Consider the following 24,339-nt stretch of genomic DNA (forward strand, 5'->3'; position numbering starts at 1 on the left):
GATTATCGATTATTGTCTGCCTGCTCTGTTTCATATTAGCTTTGATCTATTCACAGGATGGATCTCGTTTTCTCGTTTAGGCTGCGTCGAGGATTGGTGGATCGAGGTGATCTATCAACTACATATAGTACCTAAGTACTGTACATAAGTACTCCGTGCTTATATCTACACAACATTTGAGCACTTGAGTACGGAAGTTTTTGATATAGACATCTGGATACGAGAAATCAAGCGGCAAGTGGCAACGTTGGACCTCGGTAACGCCAAGTGGCAAGTCGGCTGAAATAGTCAAAAGAGGTTGTTCCAACCTTGGAACATTTGAAAAATTAAGTATGACTTCTTGAGCCGCGAGACCTGTCATATTCCCGTGGATGTGTCAATCGTTTCTTTGAAACGTTGATTGTTCTGGAACAGCCACTATTCTTATAGCCGAACAAGCTAAACGGACTGGGTGCTTCTATTCAATATTCTCGGGTAGAAATGAGATATTGGTTGATACCTGTAGTTCAAATATTATCGATGTATCTACATAGCCTTCGTATAAAAATCGAACTTCAATGTTCCAATCTTGTCCACCGGGTAGCTGAAAATTGCCTAGAAATATCAGCCTTGGACTCAAGTGCACCTTGAAAACAAAGAAGTACATATGGGGGCGTCAATTCAAAAATCTCCAAAAAAAAACATCCACGGATTCATTTGGGTAGATGTTTGTCCATGGGTTATTCAAACATTTGAATGTCATCTTTCAACACCTGTTCAGTACTTGAGAACAGTTATGTATGAACTTAGTGATCGAGATGAGGACATATGGAGCTTCCAAGATGTGTGTATATAAACAGGTATTTATCGATAATTGATGTTCATGGCCGTTCTAAGCCCTTTGACCACCTGAGCAAATGGACACTGGGAAACCGCCCGGGCGTTGTTCGAAACATTTCAGTGCTCAAACCTTGGAACTTGATTCGAAACATTTGAATGGCCTATGAATGTTCAATTCCAAAGTTCAAATGTTTGATTATTACACTAAAATGCACATTTGGGCAACTCCAACATTCAACATTGAATGTTGCTTTCCAATAAGGGTGCTCCCAAGGTCGGTGGATCTATAGGTGATATATTCCGTACATTTCATTGCGACCGTAGAGCACCAAACCGAGTAAATGGACCCTTTTGGGACCACAAAAATGATTTCACATGAATGTACCAGGCAGTAACCAAGGGTAAAGACTCGCAAGTAAATGAAGGCGCAATATAGAAACTTGAATATCTTAACCTTGGAAATATTGACAATCAAACTTGAAGCTGTTGTAAATCTTCCGAATTGCCGAGTTGTTCCGATGACGTCGGCGCGGGGTTCACGAAAACCCTCGCCCATTTCTTCGCCGAGCTCTTCTTTCTCCAACCTTTGAAAAGCTTTAAAATCTTGGCACATATTACTGTAAACATTCCAATCTCACCAACAAATCCTTCAATCACATTCTAACCAATTGCCTCTTCAAGCTCTTCGCTCCAAAACACCTTATCTCACGAACCAATCCACTTTCGGCAAACATGTCTGGAATCAGCAAGGCTTGCTGCTCGTTCGTCAATCCCCATCGAAGATTGGTAGATGGTGGCTGACTCTCCATAGTATTCCCCCTGTGGTGTCCAAGGGCTACCAGGCCAAGGGAGCTTACCAGACCATCAATGGTCTCAAGACATGTATGCCGAGGCGAACGCGACAGATCCAGATTAAAAAAGGGCCGAGCTGACCAATACAGACGTGACTGGTCCTGCGACCGCCACAAAGGCCATCCTTCTCGTTTACGGTACGTTCAAGTTCCTGCAAAAGTCATCCCGACACAAAGCCTTCCTTTCCAAGCTAATCGATTGGTTGTCTAGATATCTTCGGCTTCTTCGACCAGACCATCCAGGGCGCCGATATCCTGGCCAACTCGAACGAACAGAAGTACCGCGTATTCATGCCCGACTTCTTTGAGGGCAAGCCCGCTGATATCTCCTGGTACCCTCCTACCACCGACGAGCACAAGAAGCTCCTCGGCAACTTCTTCCAGAACCAGGCCGCCCCTCCTCTCCACCTCCCCAAGCTCCCCGAGATCGTGGCCGAGGGCAACAAGCTCGCCCCCAATGGTGGATTCGACTGGTCTATTTTGGGCTTCTGCTGGGGTGGTAAGATTGCCGCTTTGGCCGTCGCTGGCGATAACAAGATCTTCAAGTCCGCCGCTCAGTGCCACCCCGCTATGATCGACGCCAACGACGCCAAGACCATTAAGGTTCCTTTCGCCATGCTCGCTTCCAAGGACGAAGCTGCCAGTGATGTCGAGGCTTTCAAGGCCAACCTGGTTGTCCCCAACCACGTTGAGACCTTCTCGACTCAGATTCACGGCTGGATGGCTGCCCGCTCCAACTTGGAGGACCCTGAGGTGAAGAGCGAGTACGAGCGTGGTTATAAGACTCTGCTCCAGTTCTTCGCCCAACACGCGTAAGAACTGCTACCCATTATTTTAAAATAAATTGTCAGGGTAGTTGATGAAATTTAGATCCCCTGCTGTACCAAGGAATCGCCTGTAGATCTTCAAGTTTGCAAAAGAACTGTAAAGGTGGAGGACTGAGTTTGGGACATGTTGACACGCAACTCTGAATTCAAAGACTGAGCCATTTCTTTTTTTCTGATTTCTTCCAGTATATTTTTGCCTCATAGCTGCACATTCAATGCTTGATGAGTTCAGTCTAAAATTGTCCTTTTCATTCTTACTTATTCCTTCCCAATTCTGCAATTCTGGCCGGGTCAAAATCGGGCAATCCCCGCTTTGATTTCCGGTGCCGTCAGCCGTTCCCAGGGATCCGTCACAAGCCGAGTGACCCGAGATCAGCGGTCTAGGTCTAGTGCTTATCTTGCGACTACATCACCTTCATTTTCTTTGTGCCATCCTGTTCAGTTTCTCGTTTCTCGTTTCTAGATATATTCTTTGGCTTGTCACATACGCCTTTCCATGGGTGCCAGCGCATCCTTGGCACATGCTCTATCAAACGACAAACATCCCGTCCAATGACGTTTCTGCCCAGTCGTCGCCGTTCCAGATCCGAGGTCGCATCGCCTGACCAGGTTGCGCAGGAACCGGCGGGACAAGTAGATGTACCAGTCTCGCGTCATCTGCCCTCAAATCCCCACCAGAATGCGGCAACTGACTCGAGCTCGGGCTTTTTCCATGGCTTATTTCGAAGAAAGAGTGATGGTTCACTGAACTCGGATTCGCCGAAAGCGAAACCTCAGACCCAGGTAGGCTTGGCATTTTATGTAGATGATCAAAGTGGGAAGCCAATGATTTCATTGGCGAAAGTACAAAGGATAGCTGAGGAAGAGAAGAAAGGACGCTAATGCTGAATACAGGGCCGGGGCCCTCTACCTCAGATTGAGACCAATCAGCCGTCCACGCGGCTTGAAAGAGGTCGTGATATTAGCCGACCTCGCGATGGCCCGCGCTCTCACTCGGGGCATTCTACGCCAAGAACTCCTGGAAGCCCGGAGCCACCTTCAGCTATTGCGCATAGTGAGCCAAAGCAACCGAGCAATATTCAGGACTATCTTGAATTCCGTCTCGATGGCATAGCCAAGCAGGGAGATGGCCAGTCGCAGGATGAATCTACCCTCACGAAGAAAGACGTCAAGGCCATTCTGTCCGGAGCCCCCCATTTCCTGCTCGAGAGAGGCAAGCATGGTCGTTGGTATCCGCAAGTCATCTTTCCCTGGGATGAACATAATCCATCTATCCTCCGCATGCTAGATCGCAAGCCGCTACCCCATCCTTCCTTCATTCTGTGTACCCTTCATGCCCATCTTCCAGTCCCGGATGACTGGACCGTTAAGGGCGGTGTTCCCCTCCCTCTCCACAGCTGGCATCGAACTGGAGGGTTCAAAAGAGCTGGGTTTGATGTGGGTGTCTTCGAGGTGCCAAACATGCTGGCCAACAACGGAAGGGAGCCGGGAACTGTTGGATACCGACATTTCTTGGAATTTGACATCGCCGATACAGTGCGCTACTCGGGACCCCCAAAGCCCAGGGTCGATCCGGATATGCAGCGACTCGCGGAACTTCCTGCGACCGAAGCTTTTGGCCTGATGGATGGATACAGCAAGCCTTATTCGCAGTGTCTGAGCGGGGCTGTGCTTGATCGACGCGAGCTGTTGCGAGAGGGTCCTGCTGCATGGAAGCGTATTGGCGTACGAGATATCAATCTTCGGACTCTGGTGCAGCGGTTGACACATTTGCGACAACTGCGCTTGAATATACTGATCGGTGGATCGACGCTGACGGTTCTGGACATTGAAACATCGCAAGAGCTACACAACCAATTACATACCCAGTTCCTGTACCCCCATCCACCTCTCGCAGATTTAATGCCGAAACATCCAGAGAGTATCAAGTCACAGATCAAGACTTTGACAACTGTCCTGGCTACACGTGGAGCATGGATCGATTTCAGTCTCCCAGAATGGCGTGTCCGAGCCGGTCAAGTTCTATGGGAAGCACCACCGCATTCAGATGGAGATTGTTCCGATGAATCTACCCCCGGCACATCGCAAAAGCCATGGATCAACCCTGGAATGGAGCGAAAATGGCTTCTGATCCAATTGTTACTTTCCGCAGAACTCCTGATCCGTCTCGATGCGTTTGTTCGCATGGGCATGTTACACGATCCCCGCGGCGGTTTGATGACCATGCAAGAGCTCCAACACTTCGACAAAATGCGAGAAGGGAAAGTAAACTGGGATCTCATCGTTGTGCGTCGGTTCCTTGACAATCTTGAAATTGTGTATGGCTCGACTCCAGCTGCAGCCTCACCTGTTGGCACTCCACAAAAGGTGTCGTCCGACAAGAGCACCGGCACTCCCACAGGAAAACCGCATAGATTCTCCTTGCTTGACTCTATCAATCGTCGTCTCACATCGTCTGTCGAAACCGATCGCCGCTCAGCATGGCAATGCGACATCGGTTCCCCACATATCCGACAGCAATTAGAAGGACTCTACGTGTTTGCGGAAAACATTGGATGGCCGAACATGGACACACTCAAGACGACATTGGAACATAAACTCCGAAACGGCAGCCAGAATTTCACCTTCCCCCAAGTAGACACGGAGGTTCATCAAGCAGCCTCGGAAAAGACACCCAGAGAACCTGCAGCCTCGCGAGTGGCGAAAGGAGACATGTACACCCGCAGCCAGTCTAGACGGTGCATCAAGCTACGCAGTTCCTGCATGGAAGATGACGATCCACACGCCTCCGAGACTCTGGGCTGGATCTCTCGAAGCTGGTTATCAGGCTTTGTCATTCCCGGGGAAGGAATCAGCCACCTCCTCATCGGGACTCTGCTAGAAAACGACGCCAACGCAATCCAGCAACTAGGACCGACAGCCAATCTCTACGGCGGCTTTATATACAGCGGCCACAGTTGGTGGAGCAAGGCATGTATCGTCGGCCGCGTCTTGTCGGCTCTAGATTGTGCTCAGACCTGTATGGGATGGGTGGGCACTGACGTGCTTCCCCGCGATTCGATCACCCTGGACCCTTTGGAACCGGGCTGGTTCGAGATCCAGGTCCAGCGGGTATCAGGGTCAGGGTCAGGGCCAGAATCGGGGTCGGGGTCGGCGGCAGGCTCGGCTTCACCCGCGTGCCGTCCTCGTATCAAGCATGGAGGCAAACTTGCGTTGCAATCAACCCCGCTTGGCACGGGTGATATCACTGCTGATGCGTTTACACTGCCCGTTGATCAGCCCGCTAGCAGTCGTGCCGCGCCGACCGTGAGCTTGGAGGCGCTTACTCTAGCCGTGCATACGCCCCGAAGAAGAAATGTCATCGTCAGTGATGAGGCTTCTATCTCATTTGGTCTTCGTGTTGAATCGGAGTCTGAGTTCCAGGCTGAGCCTCCGACTACAATCTCTTTACCACTAAAATATAACGTGCGCTTTATATCTGCGCATGCATGTCGTCCCCCGCTCGGCATCTTATCGCATCACCAGGACAAGTCCAAGACAACAGAGACAACCGAATGGAGTGATTTCAAGCGTCTACCGGGTCATCCACTACATCGATCTTTCCCATATAAGAACGTCTCTCTCGAGTCTCTCCCCCAGCACCCAGCACCAGCGCCATCAGCTAAATCAAAGGAACCGCCTGAAGTCCTAGTGATTGATGCGCGCGGATCGCGCACCAAGGAGACATTCGTTCGAGCCTGGTGTGCGTCTGTGGGAAGCCACGCGCTTATCGGTCGCGTCGGAAAAGCGTGCATCGCGTGCTGTGTCCGGGAAGCACGTGCAATCGACGTCCAGGTCGTGATACGAGTAGGGGACTACTAACTAAGCAATAACCCGACAGTACTACTTACAAAAGCATAACAAGTCGCATGTACATACAACTTATTCGATGTCGTCATTGTCTACTACTAGTCCCGTTGTCATGCTCTAAAATCTTGGCAGATATCGAGGATGATCGCGAGTGATCTTCAGATGTGCATTGAAATGTCATCATACATGATCGTGCCACCACGAAAAAAAAAAAACCGCGCACATCACATCCAGCAGTGAGGCGAGCGATAAGGAGGTCGATGATCATTGCAGAAGAGGTTGTGTGGCGTTTCTCCTTGTAATTAGCACCACCGGTAATTAGTTGCCATTGCCAGTATAGCTCGGATGGTGATTATTCTTCCTGGTACGGAGTACGCCGTAGACCTTGATTTCTGTAGAGATATCAGGTGTGTGTATGGACGCCTCAAGAATCCGGCATTTTGGTCGAGCTCGCATATCGCATATCGCAAGCGAGAAAGAGAACAAGCCCCTTTTACTCATTCTTTTTTTTTTTCTCTTTTTTTCTTATGGAGTTTATGGAGTAGAAGAATAAGATTAAAAGGACACAAAAAAAGAAATCATTTCAAAGTGACCCAAGAGTATGGAAAGGGCACAGCCACGGTCGGAAGTTTGAGATGTTCAGATACCACCTTCCTTTCTGCTGGTACTTTACAGAGTATCCATTATGTACTTTACTACAGAGTACTGGACACTGCACAGAAAACTTGTATGCTGATAGGGTACACAAGTCCCTCATATCTGGAAATGGCAATTTTTCATTTCATTGCTGGATCCAGTTCTGCTTTTTTGGTTTTTGGTTTTTCATTTTTTTTCACTTTTTCTTTTCTCTTAATGGAAAAGAAGATTTACAGCTTTTCTTGGGAGGACGCGTAAGGCGGGTTGCAGGTTATAAAGACCCATGGTGGGTCGGTTTCTTGAATGAGTTAAGGGCCCGAGGATGGTGAAACAGCCGGGGAATTGGCTTGGAACCAGTGAGGTCCCTGCATCTGGGATCCACTGGATGGTCGAGACCTTGGCTTTGGTTTGAGATCGGGTTTCCCACCGGTATTTAGCATAAGATAGTCACTAGTCAGGGTGAAAATATGCATAGCATTGCTCCAGATGTCCGAGGTTGGATATTGGTATTCTCAGTGCTGATGTACCTGAAACTAGTGCACATGTGCTAACATTGAACTGATAGTATGTGATTTCTGGCTCCTACAACCATAGATTGTATGGATAAAATTAAATAGTAGTCAAAATCGAATCCAAGGTTGGCCTTGGATTCCCTAACTCCCCCCACGTCTAAATCATGTGCGCATAGTGAATTTATGGTGGATAAACTGCCAAAATGCCAAAATGCCTCACTTTAGCGGATATCCCGATCTACCTTTTTTTTTTTTTCGAAAGTTCCGAAAAGTCCACTCTCCAAGGGGGCATTTCCGAACCACCGTTACCTTTCCCCAAGCCAAAACGTCTTTGAAATGTTTTACGTTGAACTATAAAGGTCTACACGAAGTATAAATGTACAGTTAAGGCTTAGGCTTAGGGGGACGCCAAGTCCGAAATAGGATAAGTTTCGGAGCATATCTGCCCTTTCCAGTCCAAGTGAGTTTTGGACTGTGGAGGGAAAATGTGAATGTGATTTTTTTTTTCGCATTTCAACCTATGCATACTCTTGAAAAAAAGTCACGGAGTCCGGGATGTGTGCCCGTCAAGCCCTGTCGGCAGTTGGCGGGTTTGGCACCGGAAAAACCTGGTTGCCTGCTAAACCACACCGGGTCTAGCGAGGGGGTCAATGTGAATCCCACGTCAGACAGGCCATTCGGAGATTTTACTGGTGATTGAATCAAAAAATAAATTGTCAGTGTATGTAGTACTTATTATGGAGTATGGGAGGATATAGGGTTAATCTATAGGGTATACGGAGTATACGCAACATACTACGCAGAAGTACGCACTATACGGGGAAAATGGGTCAAACAAGAACCATGGAAAAAAATAAAACGTTGTGTTTCATTTTAATCTTAATGTCTAAATTTGAGATGCGAAAAAAAAGCAGTAAATAATATGTAAAACAATCATACCTTTTGGCGAGAGATCTGAATCAGCCCTGGAGGAGACTGGACCCTTGTTTCATCCAACGAAAAGAAAACCAGAAAAAAAGACCAAAGGACAAAAAGACCAGACCAAAAGACCGATCGCACCGTTGGGTCGCTTTACCCAATCGCCCAACCGAAGCCGAAACCTATGCACTTAGTACTGATTCGTCCTAGGCCCGGATATGCGATCGGAGAAGCATTCTACTCTTGTACAATGGTACAGTGCACAGCCGACAAGTGGAGCCATCTTCAAAATGTTGTCCCACCGCGCTACTGCCAGATCTAATCGCGTGCTTGACAACCATTTACTCGCCGCGTCAACACATGCAAATGCACCCCGACCTTTGTCCACCTGTCCACCTGTCCACCTGCTCTGCCCACCGCTTCCTTTCCCAACATAACCTTGCAGATCCAATCAGAGCTCCTCACTTAGCTTAGATATTTTTTATTTTTTATTTTATTTTTGTTTTTCCCTCACCCCCCCTCGGAGTGAGAGAGGGGCAGAGCGCAGAGCACCTGGTGACGATCTTCCTCCTGATGCGTGAGGTGATGCGGGGCCAAGGCTGAGCACGGAGGAGTTGGCGAAAGGAGCGGTCGAGCGCTGCGTCGTTCGATTTGTTCGCATTTGATCGGAGGCATTTGGGCTTTTTTTGGTGGTGATTGGTTCTCAACGACTTTTATACGAATGAGGTCGTGTCCACTAAAAAAAGCCACGCTGGGAGTGACACGTTCCCTTGGATATCGGCAGTTGCCCCTTTTTGTCTTTCTTTCTGTATTTTTTTTCTCGTTCTCTTTCTCTTTCAGTGAAATCCATTCTCTACGCGGACACGAGCAAAGTTGGAGGCGATTTTTATCCCTCACTTTTCATAGGCGCTGTACTCCGGACTCCATATACTCTATACAACTCCGGAGTATACCCTGCTTCACAACGTACTCCGTATATCTTTTCATATCCACGTTTTCTCTGTTTCAATGCTGATCGCTGGGTATGATCGTCTTAAGGGCCCCTCTTTTTTTTTCTCTTCTTTCTGTTCGCTCGTCCCTCTTTTTTTCCCTTGTATATTATGCCATTTTATGCTATTTTATCAAATTATGAATTTTATCTATCATTCCTCTTTATCTTGTCTACTACGGTAGGAAATTTTATCCACGATCATCTTAAAATCCATCGCTCCACAGAATCGTTCGTAGAACCTTCCTTTCTGCTCCATTACTCCATTAGGCATCGCTCATGGAAGCTCGCTTGAGGCTTCGAAAGAACAAAGGAATCTTGATCCGGGGCTCATTTCTCGTTTCCGACGGGTGCCAAGGCTAAATCTCTAACACGCTACTGCGTCGCGATGATCCTTAATCAAACCTTGAGTACAGGCCCCACATCCAACATGTGGGACCTTGTTACAGAATGGCAGTTGGAGACGCAAGATCGCTTCCTCCATGCATTCATTCATGTCCTTTGGGGAATGGACTTCCGAATGTTCCTTTGCCCCTCTGTTTCTTGCATCTCCAAAGATGTTCTTTCTCGCTCTTTGTTCTTGTCCTTTTAAGCCCCTCGGACCAACCTCCAACTTGGGCGTAGACCAGATGCAAGTTATGTCATTTTTTTCTGGTATACATCTGTGGCTTTTTCTCTTAACTCATTTCGTTCTTTTCTACAGCGTATCTTGTTAAGTCTTGTTTTTTTTTTTCTGTTTTTTTTTCTTTTTCTTTTCTATCTTTTTTATTTTTGCTTCGCCTCCTACTAATTCGTACATGATCTAAAATACTCGCAACCCGAGTCCGAGATGAACGTGGTGTGAGCGTGGGGTCGATGTGATTAAGATTGTCCTGATTAACCGGCTATCGATGCCTTTGTCCAAGGTACTGGGGCTTGTATCCTCATGGTACACTGCGGGTAAAATGGATCAGTGACTAAGGCAAATCGACAACTCTCATTGGTGAGCCAAAGCATTGGGAATAGAATTTGCCGATGGAAAAAAAAGGGGGAAGAAATAGAGAAAATGTTCAAATGTATACAATTTTTAAGAAGTTGAATCTCGAAACAATTTAGAGATGAAACGATGTCATCGATGTACTAGGGAGAATAAGCTATGCCCCCCCGACAAGTTAGGGCCAAGACTCAAACCACCAGAAACGAGGCAACAGAAAAGGCAGAAAAAGGGGGGACTTTTTGTTTAAAAAAAAAAGACAAAAAAATAAGAAATTATATAATTTCACAGAATAGGAAATAAAATGAACAGAAGAGAAAAAAAAAAGAGAAAAAATGAAGGAAAAAAAGCCGCATTGCGTGCTGTCCACGGTATAAGCTGATACGTGGACCCTGAATTTCTGTTTTTAGAATCATTCCATCTGTGGTTCGTTCCTGTCGATACAAATCGGAAATTATTTCTTCAGAGTAGGAATGGGGGTTAGAAATAAATCAAAAAAAAAAATAACTTTCCCCCATAATCATTATAATGGTTGATTGGAAAATTATATTGAAAATCAACCGATGCTCTTTAAAAAGGGGGTTTGTTCGAGAAGGCCTCTAAGGTTTCCAATGATCACCTCCGGAATGCCCAGAGACAGAAGGTTCTTTAGCAGTGATGGACCCTAAGTCCAACAAGCTCATTGGCTCCAGCTGCCGACAACGCCAATCAGCTTGTCGGGACTTGGATGGGATAAATTCCCCAGTTCATCAAGGATTGACAGGTAAGGACTTTCCTCTAAGCCCAAATCGTCTTCACCAGCTCCTCCACTTCCTTGACCCCACTGTGTCAGGGCTCCCAGACCATGGTTCCTCTGCCTCATTTGCCATGAACCAACTCTGAGGGGTCTATAGTACGCAATCAGGGGCTTCTTGAAGGGGAGGTTACCTAATCTGGGCATATTTTGGCCACTGCCAACCAGTGGTACTTGGGGGGTTTTAAAAAAAGAAATAGAGTAGAAAATTATCATTGATAAAAAGAGAGAAATAGGAGAAAAGGAGAAAAGGAGAACAGAAGGCCTTCTAGAGATCATACTCTGTACTCGACCTCTCGAGGTAAACAGAAGTATACAGTCTTTCTTCCAAGGTTCTGTAAACTCTTTCGTCACAAAGTTCCCCTGAGTCTCTGTGAGATCATCACCTTGCAGTTGATTTGGGTTAAGTCGATACATCCCTCTTGGTCCTAGTGTCGGTCTGATGCAGAGCCACTTTGTTCCACGTCTGGAATGACCTGAGTTAAAAAAAATATTAATTATCAAAAAATTCATTATTCCAGAAGAGAAAAAAAAAAAGAAGAGAAAAAAAAAATAACACAAAATCAGCCCTTGGGCGTTTCACCCCGCGATTAGCTCTTCCTCTCGACTCTATACGATATTCCTCTCTCGATCTCCTTCCCAACTACTTCATTCACTCCTTTGGTTCTTCTTTTTTTTTTGATCTATTATTTTTTATATATACTTTTTTTTTGCCTTTCTCACCTTACTAATCTCTTTTTGGTGATTATCGTCGGGTGGTCTCGTTATTCGATCTCATATTCGAAACCAAGAATACTCTATTCTAGAAGTTATCCGATCTTCACACCCCTTTCACGAACTTCCACACCCGACACCCTAATTTACTATAATTACTCTCGATTAATTCGCCATTTGGGGGTTCAGGGCTCGGGGACCCAACCGAGATCAAAAAATCCAATCTATCCTCGACTGTGACGACCACTTCCACCACGAAACACGCATACAACTGCGGGCCCCTCATCACCCACCACCCACCATACACACACGCCCCTACCACTCCGAATTACCATACAACCTTGCTGAAACGCGCGCAATATCCCAGTTACTCCAGTGTGGCGCAAGTGGAACCGGAGGAATCTAAGGAATCGATAAAAAAAAAGAAAAACACCGGGGAATTCCACCGTCGCAGCGTCATTATCGGAAATACTTGCTCGTGCCTACGATTTTCCCGATTCATCTCATTGCGGTAGTGCCTGTATGGCCGGGCTTCTTTTGCTTCTCGCCATTTTGCCTCCAGATCTCTAAAATCAGGCTTTCAGATCTCTGTTTCGCCAAGAGGCGCTTTTGATGCGCTCAGCGAAGCATTCGTCTAGATCAATCTTGATCTGATCTGTTTTGTGGGGGAGAGCTATGCCCGCGGCTGTCGAGGTAATGGCAACTACACCGAATTCACAGAGCGCCATGGATGCGAGTAACGCGGATAAGAAGCGTAACAAATTGGGGTATCATAGGACGTCTGTCGCATGTGGTCAGTTCACTCCCAACACTACACCCTCAATGCGCCTTGTGTTTCTGTCGGTTGGTTCTCTTTGAAGAACAAGCAATGCCGCATTTGAAATGCGCAGATACGCATAATCATATGTGATCTTTGAATGGATAAAATGCGACGCGTGACGGACATGCGCGATCAACTGGGCGCTTGAATCAAGGCTAATAGGTTGTTCATTTCAGTGCATTGTCGACGACGGAAAATTAGATGTTTGGTAGCTCCGGACGATACGCAGGGACGCTGTGAAAATTGTATTCGATTGCGAAAGGAGTGTCAGTTTTTCCCGGTCGATCAACAACCTCCGGTGGAGAGAAAATCCCGGCCGACGTCACGATTGGAGACACAACCGCCCACTGATCATTCGACCGCATCAATTACCTCTTCGCCAACCAATGTGAATCTCGAATCCGCGGAGACTTTTTATCCGTACCCTCAAATTCCTTTGAATGCGTCGTCTGGTCAGGATATATCAGCTTTTAACCCAGCTGTCTATGCTGGTCACCCCATGTCGGGCTTTGCGCCAGGTAAGCAAGCTGTTTATTGTTGCCAATCTATGGCGTGGATTGGATTTGGGTATTGCGCGGTGCAACGGAAAGAACGTTGAAAATGGAACAAAAAAAGAAAAAGAGCTTCAGATTATTAACGCGTCATTTATTTAGATCGACCAATGGGCCCTGGAGAATTCTCGGCGCATCCCACAATGGAAACAGGGGTCCCTTGGGATGAATTCACAACGATATCCGATCCCCAAATGTTAGCCACAATGGCCGCCAACAAGAGCCAGATGATGAACCTGTCACCAAACGTCTGGACGACCGGCTCCGTACCAACCGGCCTATCACCCAGCTCACCAATGTCCGCCCAAGCACAACCGATGAGCGCTCCAACATACGCCATGCAGCCCGACGGCACCGTCTGGCAAGTCCCACCACCTCCGCAACAACCATCAAGAGCCATGAGTTACCCAGGCCAGGACTTGAGTCCCACATACCAAAACCAACAACAATTCCAACAACAAATGCCACCAGACCTGAAGAGGAGGATGACAACACCCGCTCAGTCTCTTTCCGCCCCAAGTGCCGGTCCACATAGCTCGCCTGGATCCGCCTCCGACATGCAACCTCCCGTCCCTTACCCTGCCCCACCGGGCATGGAATACGCACAGTGGCCCATGAACCCTATGCCCCAGGGCATGGGCATCGTTCCATACCCCATGTACGCCGGTGATGCGATCCAACAACAACAACCTTTTTCTACCAACCCTTCTCCAATGGGACATCCAGGTGGCCCGGGTCGCTCGGGACCTTGATGATCCCTTGAACCATTATATTCATCTTTCATACGCCTCATCCATCTTCATGTTCATCTTCACCTTCACATTCATCTTTCACCTTCACCTCCCGGCAAATCTTCTTGCAGTTCACTTCTTTCGAGCCCGGACGACTTCACGTTTTACATACCACATTCCTAGACGGCCTTGTTTCATTTCTTATACCCCGTGGGATATACAATTATGGGCCTTTTTTTTTACCATATGCGGTTTTTTCTTTCCGACAGCTTCATTTTGACTCCTTTCTTGTGCAGTTGCACTGCTCACCTCCCCTTATTTCTTTTTGCAAACTTGTTTCTTTTTTGGGGGTTTTGCCTCATCCTCATACACCGTGGCGGGTCTGCTTCGCAGCTGTCATTAGCGGGCGCAAGGGTTCCAAGGTTTTCGGGTGGCTTTTTTCCTTTTGATTCTATCATGGCATGGCCCAACCTTTACTTCTTTTTATTTCTTATTCTTCTCTCGCTTTGACTTCATTCTTATTCTTATCCTTTCCCTCCTGATTGAGATATCTGCTGTGGTTGATGAGGTGATTCCGCTGCATTGCATTCACTTTGGGAGGGCTTTGTTTACGGGCATATATAGACTTTCTTTTCTTTGTTTTTTACCCTTTACCTTTTACCTTTTACTTTTACCCTGTCGTGACCAAGAGTCTTGACATATCTCTTTCGTTTCATTTCTTTCCCACCACCATTCCATTCACATTGACATCCACATCCACATCCACATTCCATTCTGGCTCTCGAACCTTCTTTTCTCCGGTGGATATACTATTTCGCTTCACATTTTGCATGGTCTGATCGCGTGTTCTGTGTCATTTTCATCTTTCTTTTATTGTTTGGGAATACCCACCTGGCTGGGGCGCGAGGCAAGGGGACGCGGGTCTCGATTGATGGGCGGATGGGTAATCGGGCTACTTGGAAGGACTTAATCAATCTCACCATGCTTGTAGTCGGTTTTAACCCATCCTGGATCACTCGATGCCTGTTTCCATGTTACGACATCATTTTTGGGGGGTCGAGAGCCCGGTTTTCTTTCAGGGCAGTTGAGGATTGCATATATTGTACATATTATCCTCTTCTACATTGAACTTGATCCACATTCCTATTGATTCCACGGCCATTGACCAACCAAAGTAGCCCTGAAAATATTTTTAAACTTTTATCTAGCATTTTTAGCCCCAGGGACTGGCCATCTTCGTTAACTAGCGCGAGATTGAACCTTGGAAAAGTGGATCCGATTCCCCGCAGAGGAGAAATGTTTCACCTGGGAGTTTAGCAGACGAGAAAGCATTTTAACATTGAAGAAAACTTATGAAGATAAAAACTCACCCGAAAAGATTCTAATCTTCACGCTACGATTGAGTCATCCCGGATCCATCTGTAATGCCTGTACTTCATAGATAAAAAACGAAGAGGACAGGAAACAGGCCATCTTACTTGATCATCATCTACAGAATGTTCTAGTGCAGCTTCTCGAACTTCTCCATATTGTGGGGTGTCAAATTAGACCCGTAGAGCTTATTTTAACTTTTCCTTCGTCCATTGAAAAAGGGAATTTTCATTTTGATAACTTTTCACTGGCAATCTAATATATCAAACTTTAATACGCGGGACGGTAAAATAAGCTTCCCATGCAGAGGACTCATGTAGCCCCCGAGCTCGGCGTCAAACGAGTTTGTCATGGAACGGCGTTTTAGGAATGTCTTGATGGTTTTGGTTTTGTTCGCATGGCCACATTAAATTGCTCGACACATGTGATGCAGCCGCGCGGGTGGTGTGCCAGGCGCTGCATACTTGGAATGCCATGTGTGTTCACGCCCAAAGTTAATACCGATAGCCGTAATGATTTAGGTAAGTCCGTCAACTTGCGGAGCGAAGCTCCCATCGGAAGTGGGACTTGGCAACTCGGTGCAGAAGATGACGACGACGAATCACCAGCTGCAGAAAAGAGCCCCGCGGGCCTCCCGGGCTCGACTGGGGATATAGTAGTATCTGTACTGCTGTTAGCAGCACTAGAAGGTGGGAGGGAGGGGAGCTAACTTCGTGGTCGGTCTGCGCTTCGCAGTCGGTCTGCGGTCTATACAAGCAGTCAGCAGTTTGTTTGTGGCCATCTTTGATTTAGTAATCACATATGGTCGTCAATTCTTGGTACGACAGGTCACAGAGGAGGAACTCGGGGTTCTGCATCGGCCTCAAGAGGCAGGAAGAGGAAACAAAGTATATAAAGTCGACGTTTTCTGTAACTCAGCAGAAATTGTAGAGAGTTGTCAGCGGCTAGTATATACTATACCGCTGCTCAGGGGGAAGATGGAGAGAGAAATGTGGAGGTACTGATTGACTATCAAGTCTCCCAGGGGGATAGAGAGAAGGATAGAGAGAAGAAGGAGGGAGAAGGGAGGAAGGAAGCACTATTTAAGGATAAGCCTAGAGGGGTCACCTTACCAGTTGACCCCTCTCTGACACATACTGGCGAGATTGCAGTTTATAATATTATAATATATGACTTTCAATACGGAAATCATTACAAATTCTAAAGCTAGTAGATGTGCTAGTGCGGCGTGTTTTACGTGGCACGCTAATCTAACAAGCCTCAATTTAGATATTATAACGCCATATGCGCTTAATATCATTCACATATTAGATAGTATGCGTTGTAGCACTGTCACGTATGTTAGCATATACATTATCACGTATATTAGCAAGTACGTAACCAAGTACGTTAGCAAGTACGTTAGCAAGTACGTTAGCAAGTATGTTAGTATATATTTTAGCATATCTCAATAGTATCAGGTTTCATAGCTGAACGAAGTGAAGCTATCTATGGGATTCGTGTACAAGATTCAGGAGCTAGGTCTAAGGTGACAAAAAATAGTGCTGACTAAGGGTACATATTTCCAACCTGTAACATGTCACATGTGACCCCCGCCTTCAAATGTTGGGACCTCGCGCACTCCCAAATTTCTGCGAAATGCCATCATTCTTCACCATTTCCCGACTCCTCTGACTCTGACTCCTCATCCTCGTTCCCAGGTTCCTTTGCCACCAGATCCGCGTCGCGTTCATCAAGTATGCGCTCTAGTTGTTGGATTGTTCGTGAATGACTGTCCGGCTGGACGAGCAAGTTTTGCGGATTCAGCAATCTGCGCGCGCGGTCGAACACCCAGCACCGTCTCATAGAGATCTTATTTATATTTAGGTACCACTTTGGTCTTGGATGTCGTCTTCTTACTCTTAGTCTCATTCATGTCGGATTCCGTAAACTCAACCCAGGATCGTTTGGTTGGAGGCGGACGGGTACACAATTGCCTCTTTCTTTCCATTCCCAGCGATGTAAACATGTGAGGATGTTCGCGGTATGTCTCGAAGACCGAATTATTCCGCCGAAGTGACTTTTTGAGGTCCGGGTATAGTTCGACCGAATCCATCACCGAGAAGTATTTTAACGTCAACAGGCCCTCCGAGGTGTATACTTTCCGGAATTGCTTCCGGATTGCAGGCCTCTGGTAGAAGGTTGAGATCAGATCTCGAACCTGGGAAGAGTCCGTACGGTCCACTTCAAGAGCCGCTCGGTCGTCTGCATTCTCCCATGATATTGGAAGCTTCAGGTCTTTATCGTAGGGATAACGGGTATATGACTTTTGTTGTTTGAGTTCCGGCTACATCAATTCATGTAGCAACCCCTCAAGGGTTGTTAGCTCTAAGGTACCTTCATCTTGAGCCACAGCAAGAGGTTTGAACTGACAGTTTCCCCGATTTGCCTTTGACCCATAATGGCAGTTGACACAGTCCTGGAAGTGCGGGCAATCAGGCAGGTTGACACAAAGTGGGAATGGGCCAAGCCCAGTCTGACAGTTCATGCATCCATTTGGGCCAATCTGGACATGGCCTACTGTGTACATGTAGGCTGCTTCAAGCTTCAGGTCGTCGTTCAGTGCGTCTTCGAAAGTTTCAGTTCGGTAGTTCCGGCCTGGTCGAATTTGAATTTCTCTCAAAGATAGTCGCTCCACAATCTCTTGTAGTGCCTTATGCTTGATTGCTTCGACCTTTTTCGCTGACCTATATCTCAGTGATTGAATTCGCCGGGACCAAGGTACCGCCGCTCTAGCACACTAATGAAGTATGCTTAGTATTGTTCTTGAATGCTAATCAAGGAATACCTGCTTTACCTTTTGTTTGAACCTTAATGAGGTTCTAGAGAAAAGCGAATGGTAATGAGGAGGTGAAGAAGGAGCAATTGTGTTGTATTCTTCACTAAGCGGGATGGAGAGGGGAGAGGGGAAAGAGGAAGGAAGGAAGGAAGGAAGGAAGGAAGGAAGGAAGGAAGGAGAGAGAAGCTCTCACTTCCTGGACTAACTACCAAACCTAACCCTCTTGCACAAAACTAACACACACACACACAAAGCCCATATACGCTGGAACATGCTCAGGAGCGGACCATGTGCCCAGAATGGGTCATATGGTTCACTTCTCTTAACACCTTTTATAAGGCTATATGTATTTAAAGTCATTAAAAACTTGAAGTAACAAACTAATCTCGCACAGAACCGGTCGCCTTATCATTAGTACCTAACTCTTATGGTAAGCCGGTCCTTCACCTTCCACCATGAAGTACTATTGACCCTACACCACTTGTCTAGCGCAGCTAGCTATCTTCTTTCAGCCCTGACGTTTGAATAAAGTCAGGGTTGACCTTGCTAAGAATGATAGCTTGAATGAAAGCCTGTACATCTTCGGCTGAATCAACTTGAGACAGCCAACATCGCTTTATAATCCCCCCGCATGGAATGTCAGAAACATTTGGAAACTCCTTTTTCCTGTAGAGTACTTCCACTTGGTCGCTAGGGATCTCCTCGTAGGGACTGGTTTCGTGAAAGACCTCGTAAAGGGTCGACCCGAGCGCAAACAGATCTGTAGCCAGGGTAGGTGGGTCTCTCCGATGTCTTGGGAGATAGAAACGAGTCCCTTCGCCAGACGCTGGTTTACAGCCGTCTAGCGAAGAGCCAGAAAAATCAATAATCTTGATATCAAGAGCCGCGTCCAGAAGGAAATTTCGTGGTTTGATGTCGCAGTGAATAATTCCATTGCTATGCAATAGAGACACAGATTGTGAAATTTGGAATGCCCACTTGAGTTTCATACTCATTGGGATTGAGTTTTGGGCCCGAAGGTATGTCTTGAGATCACCGTTTTTCATGTACTCAAGAACAAGGCCATCCCGGGAGTGACCCAATACCTGGATCAGCCTTTCGTGTGGGCCGAGGCGATGATATATACTGGCTTCTTTTGCTATGTCGAGAATGTTGTTCTCCATTTCAGCGCCGGGAAATGGCGATTTAATCACAATTCCATCATCAAGGAGCTCCACAATCCCAGTTAGCCCACCAGAGATGAATTTTCCTTTGGCAGATCGGCGAATGGTCTGGACCTTTCCGTGCTCAGGTTCGTCTGCGTCGCAATCGTGATCAGATCTCTGTGTAAGACAGTCAGGAAGCTCCTGTGGTAGAGAGGGATGGGCTGGAATTGTACCATTTTGTTATTCTGATAAATGGGCCAGGGAATCGGAAATAAAGACGGTATCTATACAGCGCTTTAGACAAAAAAACACCAATAATAATCACCGCGGGATTTTGCGACAAGATCATTATAATGGTTTGAAACGCGTCGGTCGTTGATGATGTTTGTTACGAGACGGTGTACTGAAGCGCTAAGCCTAAAATGGTAAACCCAACTTGGAAAGGCGATCTGCCCCTTTGATAGAATGAATCTGGGGGGGGTTTTCTATAAATCAGTCAAATCTTGCTCCCTAAGCTATTATTCATTGGATGGCCTTTTGACTAGCAGTCTAGCAGTTTGATCATATTGAGTTTTATAGACAACCGATGTGGAGGCTATCTGGAATCGCCTTGTACAATACTGTGAGGAAGAAAGAATGCCACTGCCCTTTGCCAGACGGCAACTAGAAAGATTTTGCACAACCGTAGAGCAGCGACAGGTGTTGAACATGCCCGGATGGGGGGTCCTCCATGAACGCTATACCCTCTTTGGGTATCAAATCTTCTCGCAACGGCAGTTGTATATCAATGTACTACGGTTGTACAAAACCGTTCCAGTTGCCGTCCGGCAAAGGGCAGTGGCATTCTTTCTTCCTCACAGTATTGCACAAGGCGATTCCAGATAGCCTCCACATCCACCCAATCCCGATGTCCATAATCAAATTGTATGCAGAATTGGTTGATAATTTCCGCGGAGGTTCGGTCATGGGAATCGAGGTCACTAGGGCCCGGACGACCTACTAGTAAAATTCCGAATCAGGAGTATTGGTTACTGACGCAAGATCCATGATGGGGATGGGGGTAGAGATGATGGGGGTAGAGATGATGGGGGTAGAGATGATGGGGGTAGAGATGATGGGGGTAGAGATGATGGGGGTAGAGATGATGGAGATAGTGATGATGGAGATAGTGGTGATGGAGATGGTGGTGATGGAGATGGTGGTGATGCACGAGATGGTGAATTGTTGATGAGACTTGATGGTGCTCGTACAAGAGATATGTAAGGAAGAGGAAGGAAGTTTGGTATTTATTACTTTGTCCTGGAAACCCCCGGTAGAGATAGAGTTGAAGTATACAATCTGATTAGATTTGATTTGATTTGGTCTGAAGTTTGTGTCTAATCTGATGCTCAAAGATATTTTGTTGATTGTGGGGGTTCCGAGTGAGAGTCAATCTTTTGGCCCACTAGGTTAAAGGCAAAATGCCACAGCCCACTGGAACTAATATAGTTGAGGTTCACAATAATTTCATCTAGCCAACAGGCCTTCTGTCCTTCTATTCCTCTTGGATAATCACCTGTCTGCCTCCTTCAACGGTACAATTTCCAAACTTCCCTGTTTGACCATTTACCGAATAAGTACCCGAAAATGGAGGTATAATGGTTCCTCGGATTCCAGACGGTGCAGTTATATCCATCATCATCTTCCCGCGCTTGTTATAGCCCCAAGCGGCATATACTAGACCGGAAGGTGTCGGCACTCGGCCGTGTACCCATTCTGTTTTGAACTTGGGCAGCGGGGCAAACAGGTATTCACTGTAGCCAGGTGTCGCGGCTCGTACTCCCAGTACATATTCTGTGAGAAAAACGGTGGGGTAGCTGCCCCAAAAGTGGCTCAAGCCGGTGAAAAGGTCCAGGCCGGGATACTTGCCGTCGGTACTCTGTTGATATTAGAAAAGATGACTTGCTCAATAGGCATGGTATGGCAAGTATTGTCAATCAAGAAGGACTTACAATATACTCCCAGTACCCCCCGGTATAGTTGCAATCGCGATTCACCATTGGTGCCCAAGTATTATCTAATAACTCCTGGGCCAGATCGGTGCGATTCGTTATAGCCAGACCTTCGAGCAGAAAGCTCATGTAGTAAGGGTCAACCACGCCTGGCGTATCCAGGAATCTTGTCCCATTGAGATATCCAGCTGGAACTCGCAGAGCTGTCAATTTGTCCACACAGCTTGCCTGTTGCTGCTCACTGCCTATTCCACCTAGGAGGACTTGCGCGATATCCATCAAATCATATCCAGAATCACCCAGTGTCGCTGCATAATAACCTCCGGTTGAATTCCAAAGAAGCGTATCGATAGCGCTCCTTGATAGTTGCGCTTGTTTGTCGTATAGTTTGGCAAGGGGAATATCATTCATGTGGCGTGCCATATCTGCCATTCTCTCCAGGCCAAGGATCATTGAGACTGTGCTTGCCGGACCAAGCGCTTGTCCCTTCTCTCCGGAAAGTGGCGTTCCCAGAGTTCCAGATGGCGCGCCGTATAATTTAGTTGCTTCATCTAGGGAGCGAGAGACCGCATAACTTGTCGACATGACCATGCGTGGCCAAAATTCCTCCAGAAAAGTCTCATTTCCAGAACGCATCCAATATTCATAGATAACCTGCATGAAATCAAAATTATAGTCGACGAGCAGCGGGTCCACATTGGCTGTTCGAATTATCGTCCCCTCCGTATCAAGCGGACTGAAAAGTGTGTTGGGTGGCACTTGGCCCGAGGCAATCTGTCTGGAGAATGCTTCCTCGGCTGGGCCCCATACGAATTCACCCTGTTGCGAACCGACCATGACGGTACGCGCAGAAACAATCCGATCGCCTAACCAAGAGAAGCGATCGCGCTTTCCTGAATCAGAGCAGGTATATTGATCATTTGTCTTCACGCCGTACTCGACTAGCACATCTGGTGATGTCATGGGATTGCTGTACACGTTGAGCCCATTGCTGAGCGTGACATTAACATTTCGTATGTATGCTGCCTGATCTTGCCACGGCCCAAATGCGAAGCCTTTATTTGTGCCACCGGGAATGTAAGGGTTTGGATTACCGATGCCATAGGAGCTGATGTTGAAATGAGCAATGCGCTGGCCATCCAGGAACACGGTGTACGTGTCATCGCCGGGTGAGTCTGTGCGTATAGTATGCCAAGTCTTTTCAGTGACGTTGAAATTAAGCGGGAATTCGTCCAGGACGTATCCGGGCAAGCTGGTTTGATTTTGGAGGGACCAGCCACGGCCGAGAATCAAGGTGTTGGGCGGGACAAGCTCAGTGTCAATGTTTGCAAATGATCCCGTTGGATACTCACTTGTGAGGACGACTGGTGAAAGAGAGCTTAGTTCAGCTAGCACCCATTGCGATGGGATTGAATGGCTTACATATAGGGCCAGTGGCTTGGATAGCGTCGATCTCTGTATCAACACGCCAGCCAGTGCCGCCATAGTCAATCATCGTCTCGAATGATAGGGTATAGTTGCTCAAATTAACAACTTTAGCGGTACTAGCGGGCTTTTGTCCACGGATATAGGCGCCAAGTGAGGTAATATCCCAAGTCGAGGTTTGTGTTTGAGGGGGGAAGCAGACCAGCTGTTGAGTCCGGGGACCAAGTGCCCATATATCGCTGTAAGTTGAGTTGCTTGAGGCGAAGTATCCCGGCATGGTGCTCAGCTATTCAATAATTAGCTTTCTGATAGAAATATTGTATTCGTAGAGATCTGCCATTGATTACTCACTGGACTCTGATCAACGGAAGAGATGAATCCAGCTCGTTTGATAACCAGTTTCTTCCCGCTGATCAACTTGATCGATTGCCAGCGCTGGGAGCCTTGAATGAAGTAGCCAGCTAGATCTCCAGTGTGGGTGATATTGAATGTTTCAACACGAAAGGTAGCGCCCAATGCGTTCGCGAATGCAAACGGGCCATCGCCTTGAGGTTTCAGAAGACCACTGTTGGCAGCGTTTGTTAGAAGGCCTCCTAATGTAGCCAAAGTTTTCTTAGGTACTTACGGGAAGGCTTCAGTATATTTCACTTCAACTTGGGGGTTTCCCTCGGCCGTTTCTATGTTAAAGATCATTGTCCCGGCGACATCTCTGCCGTAATCCACTGTTTTATTTTTTGAGTAAAAGTTTCATCGTCTTCAAGGCCAAAAGTACGTGTTCTGTGTATTACTCACGGGTGTAGATATCTCCAATGTTCTGGAACATCAATTTTTCTTCTACATTCTTGCTGTTAAATTCCTTGTTCAGGCCCTTACTGACCGAAACAGGATAAACGAGTACTGGGTCGGTAGTAGAGGCTGCGTGTTGAGGCTTCGGGATTGACGGCCACGGAACGTCACCCTGCACGGCTCCCCAAGTGCTTAAGCTTAGAGAGAGCCAAGAAACAACATTCATTAAAACTCTCATGATGATTCAGTTGTAATGTAAGATGACTTCTCTGAATGAACCAAGCTATAATTCTATTTCAATTTATAGGATAGGGTCCCGGCAATGTGGGCGGAGAGGTACTAGAAACCTCGCATGCTCTTAACATTGAACTATGCCCACTCGGCAGTGGATCGCATGAAGGTGATTTATTATAAGGCAAACTAAATAGGTATTATGTACTGCCTATCCTATTGGGGTTAATTGGATCTGCGATGAGGCAATCAAATTCAAATAAACTGCATTGGTCCTATGGAAAGTGAAAAGAAGGGAAAAGAAACAGCAGGAAGATGAAGTTGACAGCTAATAAATGATAGTTGGGGCTGCTGTGTGGGGGAACGGGAAACAAGCTACGCTAGTCTTAATCGGAAAGTCTTGTGACGGCCTTCAAATGTTAGAAACAACTTGAAGTTGTAACTGCTCTGCAGCCAACTGCTACCTGGTAGTTATGTGGTGAGCTGCAAATGCTTAACTTTCCAGATAGATTTATTCAAAGTATGCTTCACCTACCCGGCCATACACTCACAATATAACGGGAGACGCGTACGTGGTGTCCTTGAGGCTC

At 46.8% G+C, this 24,339-nt stretch overlaps 7 protein-coding genes across 7 annotated transcripts; 3 read left to right on the forward strand and 4 right to left on the reverse strand.

The window, feature by feature from the left end:
• Window positions 1–1,551: 1,551 nt before the first annotated feature.
• On the forward strand, window positions 1,552–2,486 carry N7466_010250 (dienelactone hydrolase family protein; the record flags this gene model as incomplete). The annotated part of the gene is made up of 4 exons (XM_057169639.1): window positions 1,552–1,580; window positions 1,631–1,701; window positions 1,761–1,808; window positions 1,882–2,486. The coding sequence occupies 4 exons, from the start codon at window positions 1,552–1,554 to the stop codon at window positions 2,484–2,486; spliced, it is 753 nt and encodes a 250-aa protein (XP_057017030.1).
• A 563-nt stretch (window positions 2,487–3,049) lies between these two features.
• Window positions 3,050–6,358, forward strand: N7466_010251 (uncharacterized protein; the record flags this gene model as incomplete). Its single annotated transcript, XM_057169640.1, has 2 exons — window positions 3,050–3,280; window positions 3,392–6,358. 2 exons carry the CDS (start codon window positions 3,050–3,052, stop codon window positions 6,356–6,358), a joined length of 3,198 nt encoding a protein of 1,065 aa, XP_057017031.1.
• Window positions 6,359–13,361: 7,003 nt separating this feature from the next.
• N7466_010252 (putative C6 finger domain protein) lies at window positions 13,362–14,003 on the forward strand (the record flags this gene model as incomplete). Its single annotated transcript, XM_057169641.1, has 1 exon — window positions 13,362–14,003. One exon carries the CDS (start codon window positions 13,362–13,364, stop codon window positions 14,001–14,003), a length of 642 nt encoding a protein of 213 aa, XP_057017032.1.
• Window positions 14,004–14,694: 691 nt separating this feature from the next.
• On the reverse strand, window positions 14,695–14,965 carry N7466_010253 (uncharacterized protein; the record flags this gene model as incomplete). Its single annotated transcript, XM_057169642.1, has 2 exons — window positions 14,695–14,830; window positions 14,874–14,965. The coding sequence occupies 2 exons, from the start codon at window positions 14,963–14,965 to the stop codon at window positions 14,695–14,697; spliced, it is 228 nt and encodes a 75-aa protein (XP_057017033.1).
• Window positions 14,966–16,997: 2,032 nt separating this feature from the next.
• On the reverse strand, window positions 16,998–17,735 carry N7466_010254 (uncharacterized protein; the record flags this gene model as incomplete). The annotated part of the gene is made up of 3 exons (XM_057169643.1): window positions 16,998–17,132; window positions 17,224–17,679; window positions 17,730–17,735. The coding sequence occupies 3 exons, from the start codon at window positions 17,733–17,735 to the stop codon at window positions 16,998–17,000; spliced, it is 597 nt and encodes a 198-aa protein (XP_057017034.1).
• A 930-nt stretch (window positions 17,736–18,665) lies between these two features.
• Window positions 18,666–19,552, reverse strand: N7466_010255 (kinase domain containing protein; the record flags this gene model as incomplete). Its single annotated transcript, XM_057169644.1, has 2 exons — window positions 18,666–19,493; window positions 19,550–19,552. 2 exons carry the CDS (start codon window positions 19,550–19,552, stop codon window positions 18,666–18,668), a joined length of 831 nt encoding a protein of 276 aa, XP_057017035.1.
• A 763-nt stretch (window positions 19,553–20,315) lies between these two features.
• On the reverse strand, window positions 20,316–23,756 carry N7466_010256 (uncharacterized protein; the record flags this gene model as incomplete). Its single annotated transcript, XM_057169645.1, has 7 exons — window positions 20,316–20,615; window positions 20,926–21,234; window positions 21,308–22,671; window positions 22,730–23,018; window positions 23,084–23,297; window positions 23,358–23,454; window positions 23,525–23,756. 7 exons carry the CDS (start codon window positions 23,754–23,756, stop codon window positions 20,316–20,318), a joined length of 2,805 nt encoding a protein of 934 aa, XP_057017036.1.
• Between the last annotated feature and the right edge of the window lie 583 nt (window positions 23,757–24,339).

Source organism: Penicillium verhagenii (assembly GCF_028828195.1).
Source record: "Penicillium verhagenii strain IBT 33310 chromosome Unknown utg000010l_segment0_segment0, whole genome shotgun sequence".
NCBI classification, from domain to species: domain Eukaryota; kingdom Fungi; phylum Ascomycota; class Eurotiomycetes; order Eurotiales; family Aspergillaceae; genus Penicillium; species Penicillium verhagenii.